At 42.7% G+C, this 26,691-nt stretch overlaps 1 protein-coding gene across 1 annotated transcript in view; it reads left to right on the top strand.

Moving 5' to 3' along the window:
• Positions 1-440: 440 nt before the first annotated feature.
• TARS3 (threonyl-tRNA synthetase 3) overlaps positions 441-26,691 on the top strand; it is a 73,269-nt gene continuing 47,018 nt past the window's right edge. Inside the window, exons 1-10 of the mRNA XM_045795371.2 lie at positions 441-853; positions 2,058-2,123; positions 2,775-2,971; positions 9,717-9,840; positions 14,130-14,251; positions 15,879-15,996; positions 21,086-21,150; positions 23,912-23,990; positions 24,599-24,745; positions 25,592-25,690. Of these exons, the coding sequence (XP_045651327.2) occupies positions 551-853; positions 2,058-2,123; positions 2,775-2,971; positions 9,717-9,840; positions 14,130-14,251; positions 15,879-15,996; positions 21,086-21,150; positions 23,912-23,990; positions 24,599-24,745; positions 25,592-25,690 (1,320 nt within the window). The 5' untranslated portion in view covers positions 441-550. The remainder of the gene's footprint in view (positions 854-2,057; positions 2,124-2,774; positions 2,972-9,716; positions 9,841-14,129; positions 14,252-15,878; positions 15,997-21,085; positions 21,151-23,911; positions 23,991-24,598; positions 24,746-25,591; positions 25,691-26,691) is intronic.

The raw sequence follows: 26,691 nt of genomic DNA, 5'->3' as shown, positions 1-26,691 counted from the left end.
TTTTGGACAACCCGCGTTTCAACCAACTCATGGTGATATTCATGGCTAGCCCTGAAGGTACGGTCAGCCTATTCAGGCCCCACGCCTCTCTCCACGCCCTGACCACCACGCTCGAGGGTACCCAACCGCTGCACCAGAGCGGCGGGCCCAGCTCTAGCCCCACCCCTGCAGTCGCCCCTCCTCCCCTGTCCCCGCCTACCCCTCGCCCCGCCTCCCCGCGTCTCCTACCGTCCCATTTCTGCAGTATGCCCGGCTCTGCCCCCCTCTGTTGCCCCGCCTCTCCTCGTCGCCCTCCCCTCCCCGCGGCTTCTACGGTCCCAGCCGGCAGCGAGCCCCGCCTCTCCCCGTCACTCCACCTCCCGGCCTGCTCCGATGGTTCCCGCCCCGCCGTGAGCCCCGCCCCCCTCTCGTCTCCCCGCCTCTCCTCGACGCCCCGCCTCCCCGCGGTTTCTATAGCCCGGCCGCTGTCCCCGTCTCCCAGCCGCCGTCGCTGTCTCCACCGCAGCGGCTGCCACTTGAGTGGCGTCGGTGGCTTGGGGGGCCGGCCGCCATGGCGGCCGAGGCCGTGGCTTCGCGCCTGCAGCGGCAGGAGGAGGACATCCGCTGGCTGTGGGCGGAGGTCCAGCGCCTGAGGGACGAGCAGCTGAACGCGCCCGACCGCGGCCAGGCCGAGGGGCCGTGCCTAACGCGGGAGGTGGCGCAGCTCCGGGCCGAGAACCGCGACCTGCGCCACCGCCTCTACCGCCTGCGGCTGTGCCTCGCCGAGGAGTTGAGCCAGCAGGCGAAGCTGGAAGGCACGGCGCGGGCGGCGGCGGCGCCGGAGGAGGCCGGGCGCGCGGCTGCCGGCGCGCAGGTAGCGGGGCTGCGGGGTCGCTGCGGGGAACGCGGGCGGGTGCCGCCTAGAGCGCCGGGCGGGCGGCGCCGCGGACTGCGACGGTGCACGGGTGACGGTGGTCCCGCCGGAAACCGGTGCGGCCGCGACGCGCTGCAGGGCCGAGCCTCGCGGAGCGCTGCTCTGTGCACCTGCTACGGCCTGGGGAACCCGTGAGGGGCCTGGACACCCTTTGGAGCCCTGTATATCCAGCAGTCGCTGGACTGACTTAATGGTGTCACTTCCAGTAGCTCTTCCAGTAAATTGCCACGCATTTTCTTCAGTAGCAGAAATAACATTTTCCTTTGTTTGAAAAAAAATGCTGGAGGGTTTAAAACTCACTATTCTTCCCTTAAGCAGGAATATCAACAGCTACGTAGGTAAACTCATGCACTCAGTCTAAAGAATGGCTGGTTCTGAGCTATTTACGACAGGTGGCTTTTGCTTTTTTGTTGTTGTTCACTTGTTGAGATCTGTATATTTAGCGTTATTATTTAATAGAGTGTTTTAATATTTTGATCCATTGAAGGACAAATTATCTTCGTGTAACATAATACATTTTCTGAAGTTCTAAATGCTTTCTCAGACTGTGGGATGTTCTTGAGTTCTTTACCAAGGGTAACTGTGGTTCACTGGCAACATCTTCCTAAAGCAGTCCATTTAAAGTGCGGCAGCAGGGGCACCTGGGTGGCACAGTGGTTAAGCGTCTGCCTATGGCTCAGGGCGTGATCCCGGCGTTGTGGGATCTAGCCCCACATCAGGCTCCTCTGCTATGAGCCTGCTTCTTCCTCTCCCACTCCCCCTGCTTGTGTTCCCTCTCTCGCTGGCTGTCTCTATCTCTGTCGAATGAATACATAAATAAAACCTTTAAAAAAAATAAAGTGCGGCGGCAGCGACACATCCATTTTCCAGCAACATTATGTTTAAAGTTTAGGGGAAAAAACTTTAGAGAGCAAAATATTTTAAATGTATTTAGCAAGAGTGTGTAAAAATGCACAGACAGGAAGGATGGAACCCCAGAAAATGACTTGCCCATCTTGAGTTGTAGGTGGTGGTCAGGGAAGCCCAGCCTCCAACCTGGGATACTTGCTGACTGCTGGCATGTCCTTCTCCTCTGCACGTTTCAGATGTGTTCCTCCTTCTTGTCATTGGTATGAGCTATTTATAACTTACCTTTATTTCTCAGCCTCCTTTGAGTCAGACCCAAGAAAAGAACACTAAAAAGAAGGAGGAAAGCGGACCTGAGAGCGAGGTAAGTTGTTGCTATGGAAATAATGTAAAACACTCCCTTGTAATTTAAATATGCTGATACAGTTAATTGCCCAGATTTTTAATTAAAACATAATTACGAATTAAATTATGACACTAGTAGTACATTCAAAACCTTGCCAGCCTCAGCTACCAGACGGCTTAACTTTGAGCTGAGCTAGCCACGCGGCTCTCTTTAAGTGCTTCTGCATTTATTTAAGCTGAGGTACCAAAACTTTTCTTTTGTGTTAAGGAAATTAGCTACCATAGAAATCATGAAAACAAACCAGAGTAGGTTTTGAGCATAAACCCTTGGCAGGAGCAAAGGAGGAGAACCTGGCCTCAGAGGGATCAGTCTGCTTGAGATCAGACAACCAGGAAAGACAAGGAGAGACCAAAGTGGGTTGGTATATAGGTAGGCGCTGAACTGTGGAACTGCGTACACGGGCATTAAGCACGTGGTGGAGGGAGATGTGGTAGTTAGAAGAGGCGGGCTTTGAGCCAGACCCTGACACCTAAGGTGGGAAGTGACTGGGAGGAGAGTTGGAAATAACCCGGGGGGTTTTGGGAAACGGGGTGACGCTTACTGCAGGTCGAACGGGTAGAAAAAAGTGGGCTGCGTATGTTAACCTTCTTGTATTCTAATGACTTTCAGGTGACAAATCAACCAGATTTTGTGCAGGAAAGATTGAAGCTGTTTGAAATATTGAAGAAAGATCATCAACACTTATTTGCCATTACTGACAAAAAGGGGAATACCAGCAATGTGATCACAGTGAGAGTGGCTGATGGGAAAACAGTGGAAGGTGAAGTCTGGAAAACAACACCTTATCAAGTGGCCGCTGAAATTAGGTAAATCATAGTTTGGAGAAGATATTCATTATTCAGTATTGTGCCAGAGCTTGGTGACGGCGTGTTCCTCAGGGACTGCGAGAGTATTTTTTTTCTTACGTGAATAAAATAAATGTCATTTTTTTCCCCTCTGGCTTCGAAAGAGGGATTTAAATAAGTAATTGAATACCAGAATACAATCCCTTCCTCTCTAAAATGTGCACAATTTAAAGTTTTAAGAAAAATGCATAGTAGAGAAAAATGTATAATCATTGACAGGTCACGTTACATTGACTTTGTTTTGTTTTGTTTTTTTAAAGATTTTATTTATTTATTCATTCGACAGAGATAGAGACAGCCAGTGAGAGAGGGAACACAAGTAGGGGGAGTGGGAGAGGAAGAAGCAGGCTCATAGTGGAGGAGCCTGATGTGGGGCTCGATCCCATAACGCCGGGATCACGCCCTGAGCCGAAGGCAGACGCTTAACCGCTGTGCCACCCAGGCGCCCCACATTGACTTTGTTCATCAAGATATTTCCACGAGAATTTACAGATCTTTTGTTGTACTTAACTCCAAGTCTAGTCATCATCCCACCAGTAAATAACTGTGGGTGGTTCTTTGAACCACATTGGGCAGATCCCTGACAGTTTCCAAGCCTGTTTCTTTTTATCTCTGTGGAATAATAATGCTTTTCCCATTTACCTAATGAGGTTGTAAAAATTAAGTGAAATACTGCATTTGAAAAATACTCTGAAAATAAAAGTGCCTTTAGAAATGTACAAAATGACTTATTATAGATTGAAGGTATATGTGTTAGAGGTATTATCAACCCTGGAATAAGTACTTTGAGTTTCCTAGAAATTCGATACATTAGTGAAGTTATTAGTGAAGTTGACCAATGTTAATTCCCAGCATTAAATATAATTCTATGGAAGCTATAGCTCAAAACTGCCTTTCACTATTTAAAAAGCAAGCTTTTTCAACAATTGAGATCTTTAGATTTCCTTGGAAAACTATGATTAAAATTATATATATATATTTTCCATCTCATCATATCTTACACTCTAATGGCCTCTCCCAACCTGTTCCCATGTTTTCCAGGAGAGATGATTAGATGTGCTGGGGGGAAAAAATGGGCTTTAAGGTAAAAATAAGTATATGTTTCTTTATGGCGAGTCAGTTTGCATGTTGGCATATTAGAGACTCAGAAGTTCTGCATTGAAGAAGCCTGTTTGAACTTGGGAAACAAAATTATTTGATTATAGGACAGGTTCTTCATTGTGCCCTTAATAATCTACATTTCCAGAGGGTACCAGCTTACAAACCCTGTAGTCAAGTTTCATGATAGAGGGATTGCGGGAGTGTCTAAAAAGTAAAGTTAGCCAAAACTAAAAGATGAGCAAAGCTGGTATATCAGGCAAACCCAGTAAGAAGAAAGCAGTGATCATAATATAACTTTGAGACACCAGAATTCAGGGCCAAAATCATCAAACGGGGGACTTATTTCAAAAATAGACAAACAGTGTAATCTACAATGACTATTTGTCCCAGACCTTTAGGAGTGAAATAATGTAGCATCAGATCAGAAATATAAAATTATAGACACTCAGGAGTGGTTTAACTGTCTTTGGACAGGTTTTGGACAGATCATATAGGTAAACATTAGGGTTATATGTGTCTGAATAATCACACTGTGAGGGGGACTTATTGGCTGCTCACCAGTCTTTGTGGTCTACAGACAGAGATCTCTCAGCACACATGATTGTGTTTTTGGTTCCTCAGAACCCTAATTACATGCAGAAATATACAGTTCACATATTCTGTGAGTAAAATGAAATCCCTTATGAACTCAGTACACATTAAATGATAGCAAGACAAAACAAAATAAAACTTGAAAGTTAAGAAATCTCTTCAAAATAAGGTAAAAGGAAATAAAAACCACAGAATTTTTAGAAAATACTTTAATGAGAATATATATATCAGAAATCTGTGGAATAGAGCCGAAGTAATGATCAGAAACAGATTTGTAGTGTCAAAGGCTTTTCTAATAAGAAAGAAGAAGAAGAAACAGACTGAAAATTCAACTCAGGCAGTTAGAAAAAGGAGGGAGCTCTAAGGTGAATTAGACAGGAGCACCTGGCTGGCTCGGTTGGTTGGGTGTCAGGCTTTTGATCTCAGCTCAGGTCTTGATCTCAGGGTTGTGAGTGGGGCTCTATGTTGGGCTCCTACTTAAAAAAAAAAAAAAAAAAAGTGAATTAGAGAATAGTATTAACTGGAAAACTATCTGAATAAGTAAGTGTTCAGTAAGGTGGCTGGATAGAAAATAAATGAGAAATTAATAGCTTTATTAAATTATACTGCCTGTTCTCTTAGATAACTGAGAGTTAATTGCATAGATGATTATTCCTGGTCTGGGGGAGTCTAAGCATAACATGTAACATGGAAATCATTAAGGAAAAGATGGACAAATTCAAACAGCACATAAAATAAAACACTTAAGAAAAATGGCTATGTGTAAAAATGACACATAAAATGGGAAATGACAGATGTGAAAAAAAGTGTACCATAAAAAACAAATGATTGCTCTCTAAGTGCTTTTCAGATTAATAAGAAAAAGATGAAAACTTCAAAAGAGGAAGAGATTATCTTGGAAGTGTAAACAAAAATTATTACGTGTTCTCGATTTGTCCAAGGTTTATGAATAGCAGTTAATATTGATACAGTCTTGGGGAAGTGGCCCTGCCGGAGGATAGATAAACTTTCAAACTTTTAAAGCCTTCAAAACATGCAAACCCTAACTGTTGGACCCAGTAATCCTATACATAGCCATGTATCCTAAGAAAATACTGCTGTAGAGGGGCGCCTGGGTGGCTCAGTCGGTCTAAGCGTCTGCCTTCGACTCAGGTCATGATCCCGGGGTCCTGGGTTTGAGCCCCATGTCGGGTTCCCTGTGCGGTGGGGAGCCTGCTCCTCCTCTCCCTCTGCCACGTCCCCTGCTTGTGCACACGCTCGCTCTCTGTCAAATCAATAAAGAACATCTTTAAAAAACGAAAAGTTCCCCTGTAGAAAAACAGAGCAAAGGACAGTTCATAGTAGCTCATGAAAGCTTGTTTGCAGAGTGTGGTCCCCAAACCAACAGCGTGAGAATTACCTGAGAACTTAGAAGAGCATTCTTGGGCCCTGCTCCACGCCTCTTGAATTAATGAGTCTCTGTGTTGGTGAGCCCCTCCAGGAGTTTCTGATGCAAGTCCAAGTCTGAGAACCACTGAGTTAGGCTAAACTGCTGTCGCAAGAGACCCCTCCCCCACCGCCCCCACCAAGAACCGTGACTTTAATAAGGTAGACCTCACAGTCTCTCATATGACAGTCCAGAGATGGCCAGTCCAGGCTGGTGGACATCCCTGGTCCACGCAGTCATTTGTGGACCTGGCTTCCTTCAGCCTTGTTGATCTGCCATCCCCTAGGTCATGGTTTGTCCATATTTAGGGGTGGAAGCTGAGTTCATGGGTCATAGACTCGCAGGCAGGGGGAAGACAGCTGAGGCACAATGATGCTTTGAGGGCCACACCCCACAATGGCACACTCTAATTTCCTCTTACAACCTATTAGCTCACCTTTAGTCACCTGGCCACCCCTAGCAGTCAGAGAGAGTGGAAATGTCGCTCTTGCTGGCCAGCCACATGTCCAGCTAAAGCCTTCTCCCCGTGGAAGAGGGAAAGCATGGTTTAGGGGACAACGTCTGCCACAGTGTGCACCTGTGACATCCAGAAATCTGTGAGATCCCTTTCTCATCATCCCGCACACTTGGTGCCTCTGTAGATGAGACAACTCTAGGTCCCATCAGCTGAAAGCGTGGAGTTTCCAAGTGATGTGCAGAACACCCCGTTAGGCTGGCCTCTTATGCTCTAGCAACAAAGAAGCTGATAGACAGGGCTGCCCACCCCACATGTATGTACAGTGCTGCAATACACACGAGGCCATCACAGTTGAAGTGTATTTGGAAGAAAGGAAGGAGCAACAGGGCATCCAGTAGCGTAGAGAAGCCATCAGATCCTGCTGGCAGTGATCGGAGGCCCACAGCTAGTGCTTGGGTCAGCCTGTCTGGCCGCCCTTTGTTTTCTGGTCCACAGTCCCCTGGAGGCCCTGATCTTGCTCTTTGTGAGTTCCTAGTTGTCCATCCTCCTCATTAGCCACATCTGAAGTACAGTTTGTCCTGGAGTTTGTTCCGGAGGTTGTACAGTTGGCAGCACCCAGTTCCTGCTGGTGCACACCTGGGGGTTCAGAGCTCCTTTAAAGGATCACACAGTCACAGGTGTTTGTAAGCTGGGCTTGTCCTTTGGCAGTACCGTTTTCTCCAGCAAGGAGGCTTCCGGGCTGTTTGCTTCTAATCAGTTCCAAGTGAAGTGATCTCGCTTAAGGAATTCTTCTAGACAGAGACTTCTCACCCCTTTTTCCCCTGGCTTTTGTGCGTGGCTCCTTCCTCTGTCCCACAGTTCAGTGGCCTGAGATCGTATGAAACAACAGGCTGTGGGAGGGCAGCACCCTTACTCTGATCCCTGCAGTGGGCCTGGCCCCTATTGTCAGTCTTGATGTGTGGCCTTCGAGAAGGGCTGTCTGTGCCTGTCCCTCGTGCTGTTCGGGACAAAAGACTGTTTCTCCAATCTGGCACAGCCTCACATTTCTGGACTCTTAGTCAGTTTGGATTACAGGCCACAGGCAGAGCCTCTCTTGGCAAAGTCCTGTCCCTTCAATCTCTGCCTCCAAACCAGATAATTCCCACTGAGGCTGAGCTCGGTCTGGTGGTATTTTGGAAAAGCTGCAGTAGATGTCCAGCGTTTACCGACATTCTGCCTTTTTATGCCTGCTTCCTGCGTGCTGCAGGCATTGTAAGCACATTAGTTTGCCTTCAGGCTTTATCAAATATGTTATCAACTATTTAATCAAATATCTGTCAATATTTGATACTTACCAAATACCAAATGATGCCACAACAGGGGCTGTTGGCTTTCCACATCTTGCTGCCCATTTGCTAAGCCAGTGCCACGTGTTCTGGTTTTGTTACTTACCTCCAGCTCCTTACTTTTTTTTGTATTAATTAATATACAGGCTAAGCTGCTGCAACAGAGAGACCACAAAAATTCAGTGGCATAAATATGATCAAAGTCTATCTCCTGTAGCAGTCTGGACGTGCGGGGGGCCAGCTTGGCAGGGCATCACTCTTCTCCATTAGTCATCTGGAGACCTGAATTCCTTCCGTTTGGTTGTGGGACCATCTTTGTGTATGTCCAGTGTTGTGCTTGTCTGCGTGGTCCAGGGGAACAGCACGCCTGCGCTGTGGTGTGCAGAGGGCGGGGAGGGGATGGAGAAGGGCTCTCCGTTGTCTTAAGGCTGGGATGCAGAAGTGCTACAGGCCACTTCTGCTTGTATCCATTGCTTCCAAACTTAGCCACACGGCCACATCTGGCTGCAAGGAAGGCTGCAAACTCCTGTACAAGAAGGAGAGAATGGATTTGAAGAACCCTTAGCAGTCTACAAAGCCAGTAAAGATGAAAATAAAATTCTACTTCATTAATAACAGTAACTAGCATTTATTAAGAAGTTTATATTGTGAGTGTGCTTTATTTAATCCTTAGAATCAATGGATGAGGAAGGTCCTATAAATCCCCATTTTACAGATGAGAAAGCCGAGGCTTAGAGTACAATGTTCAGTGTTCAAACCCAGGTTGGTACTCTTAACCACAGCACTGTACCACTACTCAAGTTACTCACAGAAATGCAAGTTAAAACATACTATTGGGAAGAGGACGTGGTTTCATAGTACCTGACGTTATGAGGGGAATGAGAAAGGGTACCCTTGCACCTTTCCTGGTCAGACAATTTGGCAGTATATTCCAACAGAGGCCATTAAAGCACATTTCCCTTGACCCAGCAGTTTTACTTCATGAAGTTTTCCTGAGAAAATGGTTGGGAGCTAAGATGTGTGTTCAAGAACGTTCACTGCAGTGTTATCTGTCACTGCCAAAACAAAACAAAGCAAAAACCCCCACGAAGAAATAACCAAAATGCCCAGCCACAGAGGGTTCAGTAAGCAAGTCTTGCTTCTGCTGCAACTAATTACTAGTGTGTTTTTCAAGTCTGTCTGTTGTCAGGGAAAATGTGTGACTTACTAAGTTTAAAAAGTACGTTACCAAATAACACATACAGAATGGTACTATTACTAGATTTTTATATTGGTATATGTACTTATCAAAAAATGTGGAAGGACATACAAAAAATGTTAACAGCAATTTCTGGGTGGTGGGATTGAGGGTGGTTTTTTTTTTTTCTTTGCTTTTCTGTGTTTTCCAGGTTCTTAATGTTATTTTTGTCAATAATTTTCAAACAACAATAAATGCGTGGGGGGTGTGTGAGAGAGAGAAAGAGAGGAGGATACAGAAAAAAATAGAAAGACGTACTAAAATGTTAGGAATAGTTATTTCAAGTTGCTAAATTTAGATGTGATTTTTGTTTTATTCTTTGTGTTTTGTGTTTTCTGTTTTCCAAGTGTTGTTGTTGTGTTGTTTTTTCTTTTTACAGTGGATGTATACTACTTTTGTATTTAAAATAAATGTTACAAAATTTTAAAAAATCTGTTTTATTAGTTTACATTTGTACTTTCTATTTACTTAAAAAAAGAAACACCCTGGAAGTTATTCTGATCTTTTGTTTTAATGAGTCATTGTAGCATGTAATAAGGTTAACTCCCAAGTGACTTCTCTCTTATTAGTCCAGAACTGGCTGAAAGCACAGTTGTAGCCAAAGTAAATGGTGAATTATGGGACTTGGACCGTCCACTGGAAGGGGATTCCACTGTAGAGCTGCTTACGTTTGATAATGAGGAAGCTCAAGCTGTAAGTATTTAAAAGCCAATCAATGAAACTTTGGGTATTTATATCGTAATTATGTACGAAGACACATAATAAAGTCAAGAATAATGAGTTCTGTAACCTTATAAGATTTAAAATTTGCTTATTGGTGTTTGGTAAGTATTTAATGAGTTTCTATGGAATGAATGTGTACAAATATACACCAGCTTTTAAAGAAGCCCCTATTTATCATTTTTTAAAAAATAATTGCTTCCTTAAGCTATAACGCTTTATTATAATAAGCGATGTATATTCCAAATGAATTTTTAATAGATTCTTAAAAATGGATCTGTTTTGTAATATAATAAGTGTAGGGGAATTGGAAAACATTATTAAAACTCAGATAGTTTAAATAGTTATTAATGTAATATTCTATAAAATACCAGATTTTCATGTAGGTCTCTGATATGCATCGTTACCTTAACTTTGCAGTTTCCCTTCGCGCAGCCCATTATCCGCCTAAAACCTAACGTGTGATTAGCTTAGGTTACATTAATCTTGAAACTTATGCTAAATTTCTTGATTTATTAACCCAAACTTATAAGAAGCATATTATAATTACTTTTCTGTTTAAAATATGTAAGGTATAACAATTCAATAGCTAAATAATACTATATTAATAAAATCACACTTAAAATTGATTCAGGAAGAGCAATTTTTAGAAGAAATACATAGCATATATGTGTTATTTAGTTTTTCTCATGAGTTGTTAACAGCTGCCTCTAACTTCATCCCAGATGTCATCCCTAGACTTTATAGTTTTATAAATTCCCTCAGTCAACTGACCCGCATCTAAGGCCCTGGAGGCTTGTATCAGACACTGTAGGGCTACAGTGGACAAGGCATGGAGACTCCCGCTTCCAAGAGTTCCAAGAGTTTACATGCAGTGGGAGGAGGTAGTAAACAAGAAAACACCTAGAGGTTTCAGACAGTGTCAGTTTCTGGAGAAAGTCAAATAGGCGCTGGAACCAAGAGCCGCCCTGATAACTGGTGGGGCAATTAGTTTTGATTCTCAACTAAGGGCCCAGATCTTGCCTGAAAGCCTTGCATTTTCCCACACTGGCTGGCTCTTGGTTCCCCTCCAGGTGTCACTCCTGAGACTCTTTTTACACAGTTGGCTGTTGCACCTTTTCGATCTGCCAGGTACTGGGGCGGTAGGGGATGGAGGAGCTACCAACTGTAATGTTCCATGGAGATGTGGGCGTCTTTGGGGTTCTTCCCTCCTTGCATTCAGTGACCTCATGAAAAAGAAAACATTCACTATCACGGGAAATCTTTCTCGAGCGCCGAACCAGCAGGCCCCTCTGCTTGCCGTGCTCATAACATGGTATCCGACATCGGATTGTAGGGTTTCCATAAATATGTGTGGTTGTTGATGCAAGTGATAATGGTCAAAAACATTTACCACATGTTTATTTGCCAAACATTTACCAAGTGACCCTGGCCCCTTGAGTCCCCGGTTCCCCTAGCACGCAGGCACTGTTTTAATCCCTCTGTTACAGATGAAGGCAACCAGAGCTCAGAATGGTGAAGTAACTTTTCCAAGATCTTGATGCTTCTTTTAATGTAATTTAGTAACAAAGATTTTGTTGTTGTTGTTCTTGGAATTTATTTTCCTGTTGCTATGAACATATTAAGATACTGAACACAAACCAACTTATGAATATTTAGCACATATCCATGAAAAAGAAACCGTATAGAAAAGCAAATCTTGAAAACTCAGATCCAAAAAAATGAGAAATTAATGATTTTTTAAAAGCATTTTTTGCCTTACGGAAAAATTTAAGACTCTTTTCTATTATAAAAGATGATTCTATTTATAAGAATATTTAGAGCATAACGTAACATACTGAAGAAACACCCTCTGCCCTCTAGATAAGTTCATATAGAAAATGACAGGAAGAATATTCATGTAAAGCTGATAAATATGCGAACAAGGGGCATTTTATAAAATGATACAGCTTGCAAGTTTAAAACATATCTAATGGTATTTCCTTTTTGTAAACATAGTGTCCGGTAACAATATATGTAGGTATATATCATTCTCCTTTAAATCTTTGGGGGAAGTCCATGTGCAGCCACGATCTCATGCTCAAGACAGCACAAGGTACTTGGTGGTCCTTAGAGGTGTGAACCAGAAAAGCAGATTCATGTAAGAACCAAAGCGGCCAGTTCTGTGCTTGTAGCGCAGCTCAGTGGTCTCTTCCAGAACATCAGGGCGTGACTCGGGCTTCACCCCCCCCCCATTTCAATGGCCAGTCCCCTCCCCCCCATCCTCTGGATTCTCTCAGCGGAGGACACAATGAACCACGCCCTTCTTTTAAGGTCCTTTATGGCGCCCCGGCTTTTCTGGCTTCATCCCCACCATCGGTTTGTTCTGAGTCTTCACCATCTGCCCGCAGAGTAAGAATGCCTTGGTGCTCAGTCCTAGCACCCTTTCTAGATTCCCGTTCCAGTCTGTCCTGTCTATTAACTGGCCGCTGTCAATCCTTCTGTCTGTCGCTAGACACGTCTCAGTCTTGCATAGAGTGCTGCCCATGTGGCATCTCCATCCGGAGCTCGCACAGGAATCTTTAGTATGTCCCCGGTGGGACTCTTGATTTTAGCCCCGGAACGGATTCCCTTCGCTGTCTGCCCATCTCAGTGTACGCCCTCGCGACCTACCTAATTGCTCAACCTGGAGTCCCAGAGGCTGGTGTCATTACTGCCCACTCCCTGCATGCCAGTCTCAAATTCATCAGTAAGCCATTACGTTCCTATGTATCTTTAATTTGCCCGCTTCTCCCCGTCTCCACTGCCGCTGTCCAAGAATCTAGATGGTGTTATTATAACACCACCCAAGAAACTGCCTACCTGCTGTCCTGTTCCCCTCAGATCCATTCCCATACTGCTACCAAAGGATGTTTTAAAATGTAAACTGAATAATTTCTTTTCTGCTTTAAAACCCTTCACTGCATCTCATTGCATGTAGAATAAAACTCAGCCCAAGGCCTGCATGGTTGCTGGCCCTTTCTTCCCTCTGCAGCCTTTCTCAGGCTACCCTGCTTTTTCCCTTACATGTTAGCCACACAGGCCTTCCTGACTCCCTGTGAAGGTAGAGCCTTCACTGTTATTCTTCCTTACAGCGCCCTGTGTTCATCTCCCTTTAAATCCTCCTCTCACCCTGTGCTTATGCACTTGCTGGTTTGTGTATGCCTGTCTCTTCCACCCTGTGCTGCAAACTGCCTGGGGCCAGGGACTCCTTTTCTTTCACTGTTGTATCCCTAGCACCTAACACAGTGTTTGGCTCAACAAATATCGAGGTGTGGACAATGCACCAAAGAAGAGACTTGGGTTCATGTTGGCAGTTAGTCTGCCCTCCCAGCACCATCCAAAGCAAAGGGGCTCTGCCTGGGGACCAATGCTCTGGGCCCGTTTGCAGATCCTCCCCCAGCCTAATGCTGCAGGTTGGGATTGCCCATAGCCTGCTCCGCCAGCCAACTCCCTCTGTTCCGATTTATTTTGTTTGTCAAACAGCTTTCTGACTGTGATGTTTCCTGTTTAATACGGGAAAGAAAGTGCTGCCAGGGGACTCCATTGTCTTGCTTCTTCGGCACCTACGTTTATTTGGTGGCTTGGGTTAGTTACAGTTTATCTGTAAACCATTGATTCCTTGGGAACTCAAAAACCAACTTGCTGACCTTGTAGGCCTGATCAGCGGCCCTTGGACAGTGGTAAATTAACTCGTGTGTACTGTCCGGGGGTCTCAGGCAGCCAGCAGGCATTCCCAGGTCACACTCTTCTCCCTTCAGAGCCATCTTGTCCAAAGCCATTCATCCTGTGAAGACTGCTGTGTAGACGCAAACTACTTGGGCCCTCTGCGTTCAGCTTCGAGGCTGTCCCTGGAGAGAAGGGGAAGGAAGGCAGTGTCTGTCACTCCTGGCTTTCTTCCGCTCTGGGCTGAACAGGGCTACACTGCTCAGCGTTCCAAGCAGATGGTTGAGGTTTCACAACCTCTCTGCGAGGGAAGATGCGCGGAAGGACGTGGTTTGGGAGCTGTGTTTTTGCTGTGACTCGGGACAGAGAACCCAGCTTGTGGCCCTGGCGTAACTGCCAGGAGCACGCAGAAAGTGTTCTCTTCGACGTGGGCATTGAAGCATTTCTTTTCAAACTGATGTTGCTCTGTGTCTTGGTGGTCATCCCCTTAAAGCGTATCCACTTGCTTCCTTGTGTGGTTGTCCTCACAGTTTTCCATGCCGTAATTCGATGGCCACTGGCCTCTGTGTTCCACGCAGGTGTACTGGCACTCCAGCGCTCACATTCTTGGGGAGGCCATGGAGCTTTACTACGGAGGCCACCTGTGCTACGGTCCACCCATTGAAAATGGATTTTATTACGACATGTTCATTGGAGACAGGTAATACCGCTGCATAGTCACTTCCGAATGCATGCGTTTATAATGGTTACATGTTAACTTAGTGAATGTGTCTGTAACTTGAGTATGGTCTGGCTATGTTTAAAAATTATTTTTTTATGAGTTTAGATTCCAGAGCAACTTCTCAAACTTTCTTTCTTCTCCCCAGAAGGAAGTAATAATACTATTTATCTCACATAAGACCTGCCAGAGCATAGTACTAAATTAAGAACAGAATCTCAAATTAAATTTAATCCCCAGAGAGCGGCTGCTTCAGTTCTGCTCCATGATAATGAAGGGTGCCGTCCACCTTGGCCAGACATCTCACGCAGATAAGGACCAGGCAGAGTAGGGCCCAGAGACCTCACATTCGGCGGGGCTGTACTTGAAATCATTAGCAACGGGCCTGGCCCCAGCCCACCACCTGTGTTCCCCATAGCTCTTAAGGCCTCACTGCCAAAGCTGAAAGGTCCTGAGGGTCCTTCCAATTCCTGTCCCTCCCTCAATCCAGCTCTTCCAGTTCTATCTCCTTAATAGTTCTCCCATCCTTCCCTCTTCCTCTGTAGTTCTGCCTGAATTAGACCCATAACATCTCTTGCTGGATGACTTCGGTACATTTTGTCCTTACCTGTCACCGCCGCACTGCTAAGTGGTGTCCCTAACTGAGCACCCAGTACTGGATAGCTCCTGCATACAACCTTGTCCAGCTTCACCTCCTATTACCACCACCCCAAGATTCATTCAACAAGATTTCTTGACTGTGCTTGGTGCTGGTGATCAGCAGTGAACAGATTAGTCTGTTCCGTGGAGCTAACAGTCTGGTTAGCTTAGACAGTAAACACACTAACAGCCATTTACTATTAGGTGGTGATGAGTGGTTCGGAGGAAAAGAAACCAGGTGTGGGGAGGTGTGTGCCATGATAGGGGGTAAGGAAAGGGTAAAGTGATGTTGAAGCAGGGACCAGAATGGAGGAAGGGAGCAAGTTCTGAGGCTGTTGTGTGGGTGGGTGGGGTGTATTTATGGACATTTGGGGGAAGAACGTTCTAGGCCTCTGGGACCTCCCTGGTGTGGGCCTATGCCTGGCTTGTTTGAGGAAAGGCAAGGAAGCCAGCATGGATGGAGGGGAATGAGGGTTAACCAGGGAGCAGCTGAAAGAGGTCAGCTGATGGCTCACGGAGGCCCATTCCCTGTGAGTGCCAGACTGGACACTGCAGTTCACACCTAGATCTTTCTCCCAACCTGGATTGCACAGTCACCGAGGGCGGGGACTTGTGAGCACTTACTACAGCTCTTTTGAACAAAAATGTAGATGCATGAAGTATAAGGTAGACCGCCCAAAGAACAGGTCTCAAAGGAGCTCAGTCTAACCGGGGAGTATTTTAACCGGGCTTTTCAAATTGCACACCTCATTGCAGAGAAGAACTGCGGGCAGATCATTTCCTCTGTTGGGGCCTCTGGAGTCTTCTTTGAGGAATGAGATTATCTGCCTTGCATGTGGACGTATGAGTTTCTGAAGTCCTGGTACAATAAAACACAAAATTCCTCAGTGTCAGTGACAAGGGCCTGCAAAAAGGACATTGCAGGATGGCTGAGAAATCTGTGTTGACTCTCACTTGCTCTTCTTTTTAGAGCGGTGTCCAGCACAGAACTGTCAGCCCTAGAGAACATCTGTAAGACTATCGTAAAAGAAAAGCAACCTTTCGAAAGACTGGAAGTCAGCAAGGAAGTGCTCCTCGAAATGTTTAAGGTAATTTCAGGAAACTCTTTAGAATAAGAAAACCTTTTTCCGGGAATATTAAAAATGATTAATTGACATAGACAGCTTTTTTTTTTTTTTTTTTTTTTTAGCAAATAATTGAGTGATGCTTGCCACATTGTTCCAGACAGTTTGGCAGCCCACTGTCAGGTTGTCACTAGTCACCCAATGTGATATGTCCCCACTATGTCCTGAAAATTTTAATGCAGATATATGTAGATGAAGGACCAGGTGAATAATTTTCATGTGTGTGCTTATAAATGTGATTAATTTTGAGTACTGTTAATATTAGACTACTAAATTCAATAATACTTCTGCTTTCTCTTTATATTATTTTGACCAATGTATGTAAATATATTCTTAATTTGATTTTTATTTATTTATTTTTGAGAGAGAGAGAGAGTGCACATGTGCGAGCAGGAGTGCAGGGTGGGGGAGGTGAGGGGCAGAGGCAGAGAGAGAGAATTTTCAGCAGGCTGCACACCCAGCCCAGTGTGGAGCCTGACTCGGAGCTCAGTCTCACAACCCTGAGATCGTGACTGTAGCTGAAAACAAGTCAGACGCTTAACCGACTGAGCCACCCAAGCGCCCCCTGATTTTATTTTTTAAATCATATCGGAGAAAGCATGTAATTCGAACACATGAATTGTGAATTTTGTGGTCTTGAATTAAAAAACAGATTTGGGCTTGGTAAAGTTGCAGCTACTTGTTTGTGTGTGTGTGAGGGGGTAAAATACACAAAATAGAGAATTTTATTATGTTAACCATTTTTAAGTACAGTTCTGTGGCATTTGGTACATTCATATTGTGCAACCATCACCACCATCTTTCTCCAGAGCTTTTTCCTCCTCCCCAATTGGAACCCCACACCTAGGAAACACTAACTCCCTTTTCCCACTTCCCCTCTTTCTTTCTTTCTTTCTTTCTTTCTTTCTTTCTTTCTTTCTTTCTTTCTTTCTTTCTTTCTTTCGCTTAATTTATTTGACAGAGAGAGACAGCAAGAGAGGGAATACAAGCAGGGGGAGTTGGAGAGGGAGAAGCAGACTTTCCACTGATCAGGGAGCCTGATATGGGGCCTGATCCCAGGATCCTGGGATCATGACCTGAGCCGAAGGTAGACACTTAATGACTGAGCCACCTGGGCGCCCCCCACTTCCTTTTTTTCTGCCTCTATGAATTTGACAACTCTAAGAACCATATAGGTGAAATCCTGCAATATTTGTCCTTTTGTAACTTCCTTATTTCACTAGCATAATGTCGTCAAGGTTTGTCCATGCTGTAGCATATGTCAGAATTTCCTTCCTTTTTAAGGCTGAATAATATTCCATTGTATGTATAGACTGCGTTTTGTTTATTTATTCATCTATTGGTGGACACTTGGGTTGTTTCCACCTTTTTTTTTTTTTAAGATTTTTTATTTATTTATGTGACAGAGACAGCCAGCAAGAGAGGGAACACAAGCAGGGGGAGTGGGATAGGAAGAAGCAGGCTCCTAGCGGAGGAGTCTGATGTGGGGCTCAATCCCAGAACGCTGGGATCACACCCTGAGCCGAAGGCAGACGCTTAACGACTGTGCCACCCAGACGCCCCTGTTTCCACCTTTTGACTGTTGTGAAAAGTGTCGCTGTGAACATGGCGGTACAAATATTTGTTCTAGTCCCTGTTTTCAATTTTTTGGGGTGTATACCCAGAAGCTGCCGGATCATATGGAAGTTCTCTGTTTTGTCAACTGCCAGACTGTTCACCACAGCAGCTGCGACATTTTACATTCCCACCAGCGGTGCACAAGGCTTCCAGTTTCTCCACGTCCTTGCCAACACTTGTGGTTTTCTGTTTTGTTGATAGTAGCCATCCTAATGGGTGTGAAGTGGTATCTCACTGTGCTTTTGATTTGCATTTCTCTAATGACGTGGGATGTTAAGCATATTTTCATGTACTTATTGGCCAGTTGTATGTCTTATTTGGAGAAATGTCTATTCCAGTCATTTGCCTATTTTGTAATTGGGTTATTTGTTTTTTGTTGTTGAATTATAGGAGTTCTTTATATATTCTGGATATTAATCCTGTATCAGAAATGTGATTTGCAATTATTTTCTTCTATTTTGTGGGTTGCCTTTTTGCAGCTACTCTTAAGAGCTAAGCTTAATCAAATCTCTGTGAAGAAAAATGATTTGATTTGAACATGTAAGTATGAAACAGTTAAATCATACAGATCTATTTTTTTCTCTCAACAACTATCCCCTTTAACTAGTTATTTAATAAAAAGCACCAAGGTAGTAGTGCTGAAACAGGAAAGAAAGGAAAAGTGCCTTCTGAGTTTTTAATGTAATGATGTCATTTACTATAAACTTTGTTTTTGTTTTATGCAAATTAATAATGCAGCTGTATCCTCAGAATTTTATTTCATGTAGTTAAAATTGGAATCTTCTAGCCTAAATGTGAGACCTGAAACCGTAAAAATCCTGGAGAAGACGGGCAGTATCCTCTTTGACAGAGGCTGTAGCAGCTTCTTACTAGCTATGTCTCCTGAGGCAAGGGATATACAAGCAAAAATAAACTATTGTGGGGTACCTGGGTGGCACAGCGGTTAAGCGTCTGTCTTCGGCTCAGGGCGTGATCCCGGCGTTATGGGATCGAGCCCCACATCAGGCTCCTCCGCTATGAGCCTGCTTCTTCCTCTCCCACTCCCCCTGCTTGTGTTCCCTCTCTCGCTGGCTGTCTCTACCTCTGTTGAATAAATAAATAAATAAATAAATAAATAAATAAATCTAAAAAAAAAATAAACTATTGGGACTTTATCAAAATAAAAAGCTTCTGCATAGCAATGGAAACCATCAACAAAATAAAAGGCAACCTGAATGGGAGAAGATATTTGCAAATAACATATCTGATAAAAGGTTAGTATCCAAAATATATAAAGAATTTATCAAACAACACCCCCCAAAAAAGAGTAATCCAATTAAAAAATGAGCAGAAGACATGGATAGACATTTTTCTGAAGAAGACATCCAGATGGCCAACAGACACATGAAAAGATGCTCAACATCACTCATCATCAGGGAAATGCAAATCAAAACCACAGTGAGATATCACATCTCAACTGTCAGAATGGCTAAACTCAACAACACAAGGAATGACAAGTTTTGGCAAGGATGTGGAGAAAGGATATCCCTCTTGCACCCTTGGTGGCAATGCAAACTGGTGCAGCCACTCGGGGAAACAGTATGGAGGTTCTCAGAAAGTTAAAAATATGGACAGGACTGGAGGAGATTATGCTAAGTGAAATAAGTCAAGCAGAGAAAGATAATTATCCTATGGTTTCACTCATTTATGGAACATAAGAAATAGCAGGAGATCATTAGGAGAAGGAAGGGAAGAATGAAGGGAGGGTAAACAGAAGGGGTGATGAACCACAAGAGACTATGGACTCTGGGAAACGAACTGAGGACTTCAGAGGGGAGGAGGGTGGGGGATTGGGATAGGCCGGTGATGGGTATTAAGGAGGGCACTTTACATCAAAAACTAGGGATGTACTGTATGGTGACTAACATAATATAATAAAAAATATTATTAAAAAAAAACCAATGAAACATTGAAAAAAATAAGGAGGGCACATATTGCATGGAGCACTGGGTGTAATATGCAAACAATGAATCATGGAACATTACATCAAAAACTAAGGATGTACTGTATGATGACTAACATAATAAAAAAAAAAAGAAAATTAAAAATAGAGCTACCTTGGGATCCAGCAATCACACTACTAGGTATTTACCAAAAAAACACAAAAGTCCTAGTTCAAAGGTATACTTGCACACCAATGTTTATAGCAGCATTATCTACTATCGCCAAACTATGGAAACAACCCAAGTATCCAACAACTGATGAATGAATAAAGAAGATGTGGTGTATATTTACAATGGAGTATTATTCAGCCATAAAAAAGAATGAAATGTTTCTGGGGCGCCTGGGTGGCGCAGTCGTTAAGCGTCTGCCTTCGGCTCAGGGCATGATCCCGGCGTTCCGGGATGGAGCCCCACATCAGGCTCCTCCGCTGGAAGCCTGCTTCTTCCTCTCCCACTCCCCCTGCTTGTGTTTTCTCTCGCTGGCTGTCTGTCTCTGTCAAATAAATAAATAAAAATCTTTAAAAAAAAAAAAAGAATGAAATGTCTCCTGGCAAGACATGGTTTGAGCTAAATAAGTCAGAGAAATACATGATTTCACTCATATGTGGAATTTAAGAAACAAAACAAATGAGCAAAGGGAAAATAAAAGAGAGAGAGAGAGAGAGGCAAACCAAGAAACAGGCTCTTAACTACAGAGAACAAACTGATGGTTACCAGAGGGGAGGTGGGTGGGGGGATGGGTGAAATAGGTGATGGGGATTAAGGAGGGCACTTGTGATGAGCACCGGGTGTTATATGGAAGGGTTGAATCACTATATTGTGCAACTGAAACTAATATTACACTATATGTTAACTCACTGGAATTTAAAAAAAACTAAAACACATTCTTGAAAGTGAGATGAAAAAAAATCAGAATCTTCTAGAACAGTGTTGTTCAATAAAATATAATGTGATAATGATGTACTCTTTGTTGACTAAGTGAATTTAAATTAAAAAAATTAAAGAAATATAATGTGATCCATGGATCTGAACCGCATATGTCATCTTCAATTTTCTGGTAGCCACATTTTAAAAGTAAAAGAATGGTGGAATTAATTTTTATAACCTTTTATTTAACCCATTATATAAAAAATATCACTTCAACATGTGACCAACCTAAAAATACTTAATGAGCTATTTTACATTCTCTCTTTCACAGTATGTGTCTGAAATTCTGTGCGCTTAAGCTCTTGTCGTTTGAGACTGGTTCCATTACAAGTGCTCAGTAGCCACTCGGGCTTGTGGCTCCCGGTTTGGACGCTACAGCTCTAAGCTGTGAGCTCTTGGTATTCCCCGGGTCTTAGCACCTAGTACTTAGTAGACACCCATTCAGTGTTTGTTGAAAAAAGTCAAAGTTTTTTTTTTCCCACTTAAACATTTTACGTAATAATATGTAAATATATTTTTCTTTGTAGTACAATAAATTTAAGTGCCGCATCCTGAATGAGAAAGTTAACACTCCAACTACGACAGTTTACAGGTAACGTGTGTGAAGATTTTAAGCACTGCTCCATGGTAAACTTGAAGGTGTTAGAAGTAGAAGCGTTGGTCTTTGGGTGGGTGGTGTATTTATAAATTTGCATAGTTGATCTACTACTTTAGTTTGACTCTGAAATGTTATCAGCAGAGGGAAATTATTCCCTCTTCATTTGTATTTATCAGGCTAAAACCTGAATTTTTGTTTTCCGGATGTTAGCTGTGACGTCATCTTTCTCCATGTGGGTGAGATTGTGTTTGCCCAGTGCCTTCCGTTTTAGTGGGGGCTGTTAGGGAAGGGAATTTTGTTTTATCCTCCCACATTCTTAGTATGTGGCAGCAGGAGTTGTTACGGGCCATCTTCCTCCCGCAGTGATTTTCTGCCTCTTACTGTGCTCCCCATTTCCTGGAGTCCAAGAGCATTAACTTTCATGCGTTAGTTGGACAGTCATGATGAAACACAATGAAAGCCAACATTGGGGAACCAAAGGCAAATCAAATGGTAGGAAGAGGCAAGTGAGGTCAGTACCACCGTGACCTAATTCTGTTCCTTTAACATCTGAGACCCTTTTTTATTTGTGCATCTTTTAAGCTGCCTGACTAGTAATTTCTCTCCTCCATGTCTGTGTATTCTGGCTGTCTGGCTGCTTCTGTGACCTTCACAGTCCCATCTTAGATCTCGTGCCTATGTAATTGAATCACAAATATCGTCCGCAAGGGCATTTACTTTCCACGGACAAGTACTTACGGTTCTGGGGTTTAATTGTGCTGTAAGTAAAGTCATCTCCCCTCTAAGCAAAACTGTGCACAGGGCATTTCTCACGTTATAATATGAACTCATTGCCCTTTGACATTGAAGCGGGGTACCATGCTTACCTTATTTTTGCCATTCTCCAATGACCTGATAAGGTTTTATTATTCATTACCTGTAATTCAAATAAATGTTAGTATATGCATTTTAAAGCTTAAAGATACATGAAGAAATAGAAAAGATACGCTAAGTTTTAAAATTCTGGCTTCTAATACTTGAGCCTTTGTGGTTATTTTCTTGAACTTTACTTAGGCCAACACTGACACTTCTTATTCTGTCAGCTTAATTTTTAGAAAATGAATTGCTTTTCTTTCTATAGGGTTATTTAAAGATTAAAGTATTGAAGTCTTTCGTGCTAATGAGGTATTCCTTCTATTCCTCTGAGCGTTGATTTACCACTTCTGTCTTGGACAAAGAATAAGGCCTGGTCATTCAAAGAAATGATATTTTCATCTTTAAAGCTTATTCCACTTTGGTGAATAAACCAGTCCCTTTATGTATTCATTGTAATTTTTAACTTTTTAACCAGTGAACTTTAAAAATATTTTAAATTGGTTGGAATAGTTAAGGAAACTTACTTTCTTTACTAAATTTTCCTTAGTTGATGTTAAGGACCTTCCCTCTTATCAGTGTCATTAGTATTTTAACTTTCTAAATGTTTCTGCACTTGAAAAGTCTGTGCTTATTAAGGTTTGAGGGTCCTTGTTTGTTAGAGGGGCAAGTGAATCCCCAGCAACAGTATCATGTGTTTTTCATTTGTTTGTTTGTTTTGTTTTGTTTTTTAGAGAGAGAGAGCATACGCAGCCAGGGGGGAGGGGACAGAGGGAGAGGGAGAGAGAGAATCTTAAACAGGTTCCATGCCCATTGTGTGATGCGGGGCTCCATCGCTCGGCCCTGAGATCATGACCCGAGCCGAAATCAAGAGTTGGATGATTAACGGACAGTCACCCGGGCTCCCCACCATGTGTTTTAATAGCAGTGTCATCTCTGACCTAAACTTTTGCCTGAGAGTTGCATTGTAAGTCAGTGCAAAAGACAATTAAGCATCTTTTCATAACACCAGAGGGCCTAAAAACAAATAAAAGACTCTGGAAATTTATTTACTTTTTAAACAGACCTGATTTTTTTAAAAGATTTTATTTATTTGAGGGAGAGAGAGAGAGAACGCACACACAAGCAGGGGGAGGAGCAGAGGGAGAGGGAGAAGCAGACTCCCCACTGAGCAAGGAACCCAACTTGGGGCTCTATTCCAGGACCCTGAGATTATGACCTGAGCCGAAGGCAGACACTTAACCGACTGAGCCACCCAGGCGCCCCCAGACCTGATTTTTTAGAACAGGTTTAGGTCCACAGCAAAACTGAGAACATGCAGCGATTTCTGCCATACCTCCTACCCCACACATGCACAGCCTCCCTCTCTATCAGTACCCCCTGCAGACTGGCACATTAGTTACAATTGATGGATAGTCACACGGAGTCCAGAGTTTGCATTATCGTTCGCTCTTGTTGGTGTACATTCTATGGGTTTGGAGAAGTTTATTTTTAAAGTAAGGTATCAAGTTAGTGCATTTTGTATAAATTGTAGGTAATTTTGGGTTTGAAAGTTAGTGTAGAGCAGGGATATGGCTTTTTGATTTTATGAAAGTGAAAGGTTTTTAAGAGCCTTGGCATATGACAATGAAAAGTGTCTTTATGTACAGTTAGTTTCAGAAGATTCTATAATTTTTGAATTTGAGCAAAGGAGGGAAGACAGGGATGTAAGGCTAGATAAATTGCCTCTTCATACTAAATTAAAAATTAATTTAAATTATTTAAATTGTCTCCAAATAAACATTGACCTAAGATGTACAAATAAGTGAGATCTTTCATTTAAAACATATGAAATCGTGGTTTGTAATGAATGGTCCAAAAAGCTATAACTATATCGGGGCATGTCTGAAATATTTCATTATAGGTGCGGTCCACTAATTGACCTTTGTAAAGGCCCCCATGTAAGACACACTGGAAAAATTAAAACCATAAAAATTTTCAAGGTAAGGATTTTTTTTTTAATACAGCAAACTTAAGATGACCCAGATAATGAGAAATTTCAATCATATCTTTTATAATCTGAATATCACAGTATTGTAAAATACTTCATTATTTGATTTTTACATAAACTTCTAAAAATACTATAATTTTTTAGATTTTTGATAATTAGGACCTTACAAGTAGCTTTTAATTGTTTATTAACTTACTATACATGTTACAATGCATTTCTTTTTCATATGATAGGTTAAGATATTGTCCTCGAGTCACCCTCGTGCAAACACGAACACTTGCCTGGGATCGTCACGTCTCTGTACCTTCTTCCTCTGCTGCCCCTCCCTTCAGTGGTGCAGTTACTCTTGGCCCTGCCCACCTTCCCCTTCTTCCTCACTTTCCATTGCCACAATCCACAGCAGACTACATCATTTTCTGATGAATTCGGGCTGGGCAGGTTTAATTAGAATCAATTTTAAAGTCTTTCCAGTGCTACAAAAAGTCATCTTTAAGTAAAGCTACGTTGCCGATGTAGCGGAAAATTGTGCACGTATTTAAGAGCAGTTTTATTTATCACCAAATGTTTGGTGTGTTTACCCAAATCTTGTTTAATGCTTAGAATTCCTCAACATATTGGGAGGGCAATCCTGAAATGGAAACACTGCAGAGAATCTACGGGATATCCTTCCCTGATACCAAGATGATGAAGACCTGGGAAAAGTTCCAAGAGGAAGCCAAGAACCGAGATCACAGGAAGATCGGAAAGGTACGCTGCGTGGCCTAATCACCAGCAGGGTGGGGACGTTCTTTGTTGGCCAATGATTAAATTGTTTAGTATTTCTTCTCCTTTTGTCCGGTCTTCTATTTTGCTGGCATTCAGAGTTTGCTGTTGCATTCTTGCATGCTAATCCCCCAAATGTCTTCTCACCTCTTTCCTTCCCGTGTCTTTTATTAAATTTAGAAATTACACCCTTCTCTTATTCTTACCATGATATAAAAATAATGCTTTAAAAATTGTACGTACTTAATAGCATACTTTGTATTTGGGAAACAGGGCAGAAAGAAAGAATGAGATTTGAGAGCAGGCAGATCTGGGTTTCAGTCTCCATCTGGCCACTTATGAGCTGTGTTACGTGACGGGCCAGGTAATTGCTTACACGACTCCACGTGCTCATCTCTTGCTCAGTAGTCTTAGCAGGGCTGATGCGAAGACAGACGCTGGATGATGGTGGCAGCACGGGGCAGGTGTTCAGTAGTGATAGCCATGGTGATTGATGATCACCACCAGGTAGAGCCCACCTCCCGCCGTGGACTTCTCTGATCTTTGTGCTGTGCTCTCTCCCCATGAGATCCACACTCCCAGGTGCCAAGTCAGAAGTCAGCAGTAAATAGAAGGTGAACGAAAAGCTAACTAAGCATAAATACAAATTGTAATTTTACATACACTAGTATATATAGTTAGAGGTAAGTATTGGGGGACTTTGGGAAGTCAGTTATTAGATGATGGAAATCCTAACTGAGTATAAGTCTCATTCCTAGCACGTCACATGTGTATAGTAAATATTGACCAATGGCAGTGAGATTTGAGATGCAGTTATTGTTTTATTCTTAGGAACAAGAACTGTTCTTTTTCCATGATCTGAGTCCTGGAAGCTGCTTTTTTCTTCCCAGAGGAGCCTTCATTTATAATACGCTTATGGATTTCATACGAGTAAGTTAACTTTTAAAATGTTTTTCTTATTCAACCCCATTTTACGTTTTACTATTTTCTTTCACAATAAAATGGCCAAGTGTGTTCATTAACTTTAGTTTAGTAATATTAATAAGAATTTTGAACCTAAAAGAGAAATACTGGGTTGCGCCTCAGAAAAAATTGAGATAAATTCTACATTCCCTAAATAAAATGCATCCTTGGGATTTCAGTAAGTGCACCTACTGTCCATATAAGTTTCTAGAGCATGGACAATACAGAGATAAGCATTAGACTGAATGTGGAACTCCCTGTGAAGGAGAAGAAAGGAGAAAGTGTCCAACTGGTACACGATGCTAAATGATGAAGTGTTGCTTCTCAAAATGTGGCCCTGAGTCCCCCTCCATTGTCCATGGTATGACTCCCAGGTGACTGGGCAACTCCATCCAGAGCCAAGGGTAAAGACAAGTGTGTAAAATGCCTTCTTGTAATAAAGATCGTAGATTAGAAAGTCTTCAGTTTACATCATTTGAACTATAGATACTGTTCAGAGGTGATCCATGTATACCATTAGGATTACGTTTCCTTTGCGTCTTTCCTGTAATTAATAATTACCTAAAATTTTCATTTACTCAGTTTTATATCACTAACTTATTTAGTTCCTATCACTAACCCATCCTCAAACTTTTCCTCGAAACTGCAAAACTTCTTACAGCATGTACTGATGATTCAGGTAATGTCTCAGTAATTTTTAAAAATTTGGTCCTCTTGTTCTAGAATTAACTTACTACAAGGATTCTTGCCAACTGGTGTCTTAGGAGTTGTTTTCTTCAGCATTCTATCTACTTCCCTCATGTCTCTGCTATGTTGATTCTCCTCTTTCCTGATCCCATATCTTCCACTTCCTTCCTTCTTCCTCTCATCTGGGGAAGCACTTTCTTCAGTAACTTCCGGAGAAAAGGTTAATTGCATGAGCTGGTTATTATCTGTCCACCTCAGCAGTCTCATTTCCCTTCCTTCTC

The sequence above is a fragment of the Ursus americanus genome, chromosome 28 (genome assembly GCF_024610735.1).
Source record: "Ursus americanus isolate L20-20 chromosome 28, mUrsAme1.1.p, whole genome shotgun sequence".
Classification (NCBI taxonomy): Eukaryota; Metazoa; Chordata; class Mammalia; order Carnivora; family Ursidae; genus Ursus; species Ursus americanus.
Note: the sequence above shows the minus strand (reverse complement) of the source record. Positions and strands in the feature narration are given on the sequence as shown.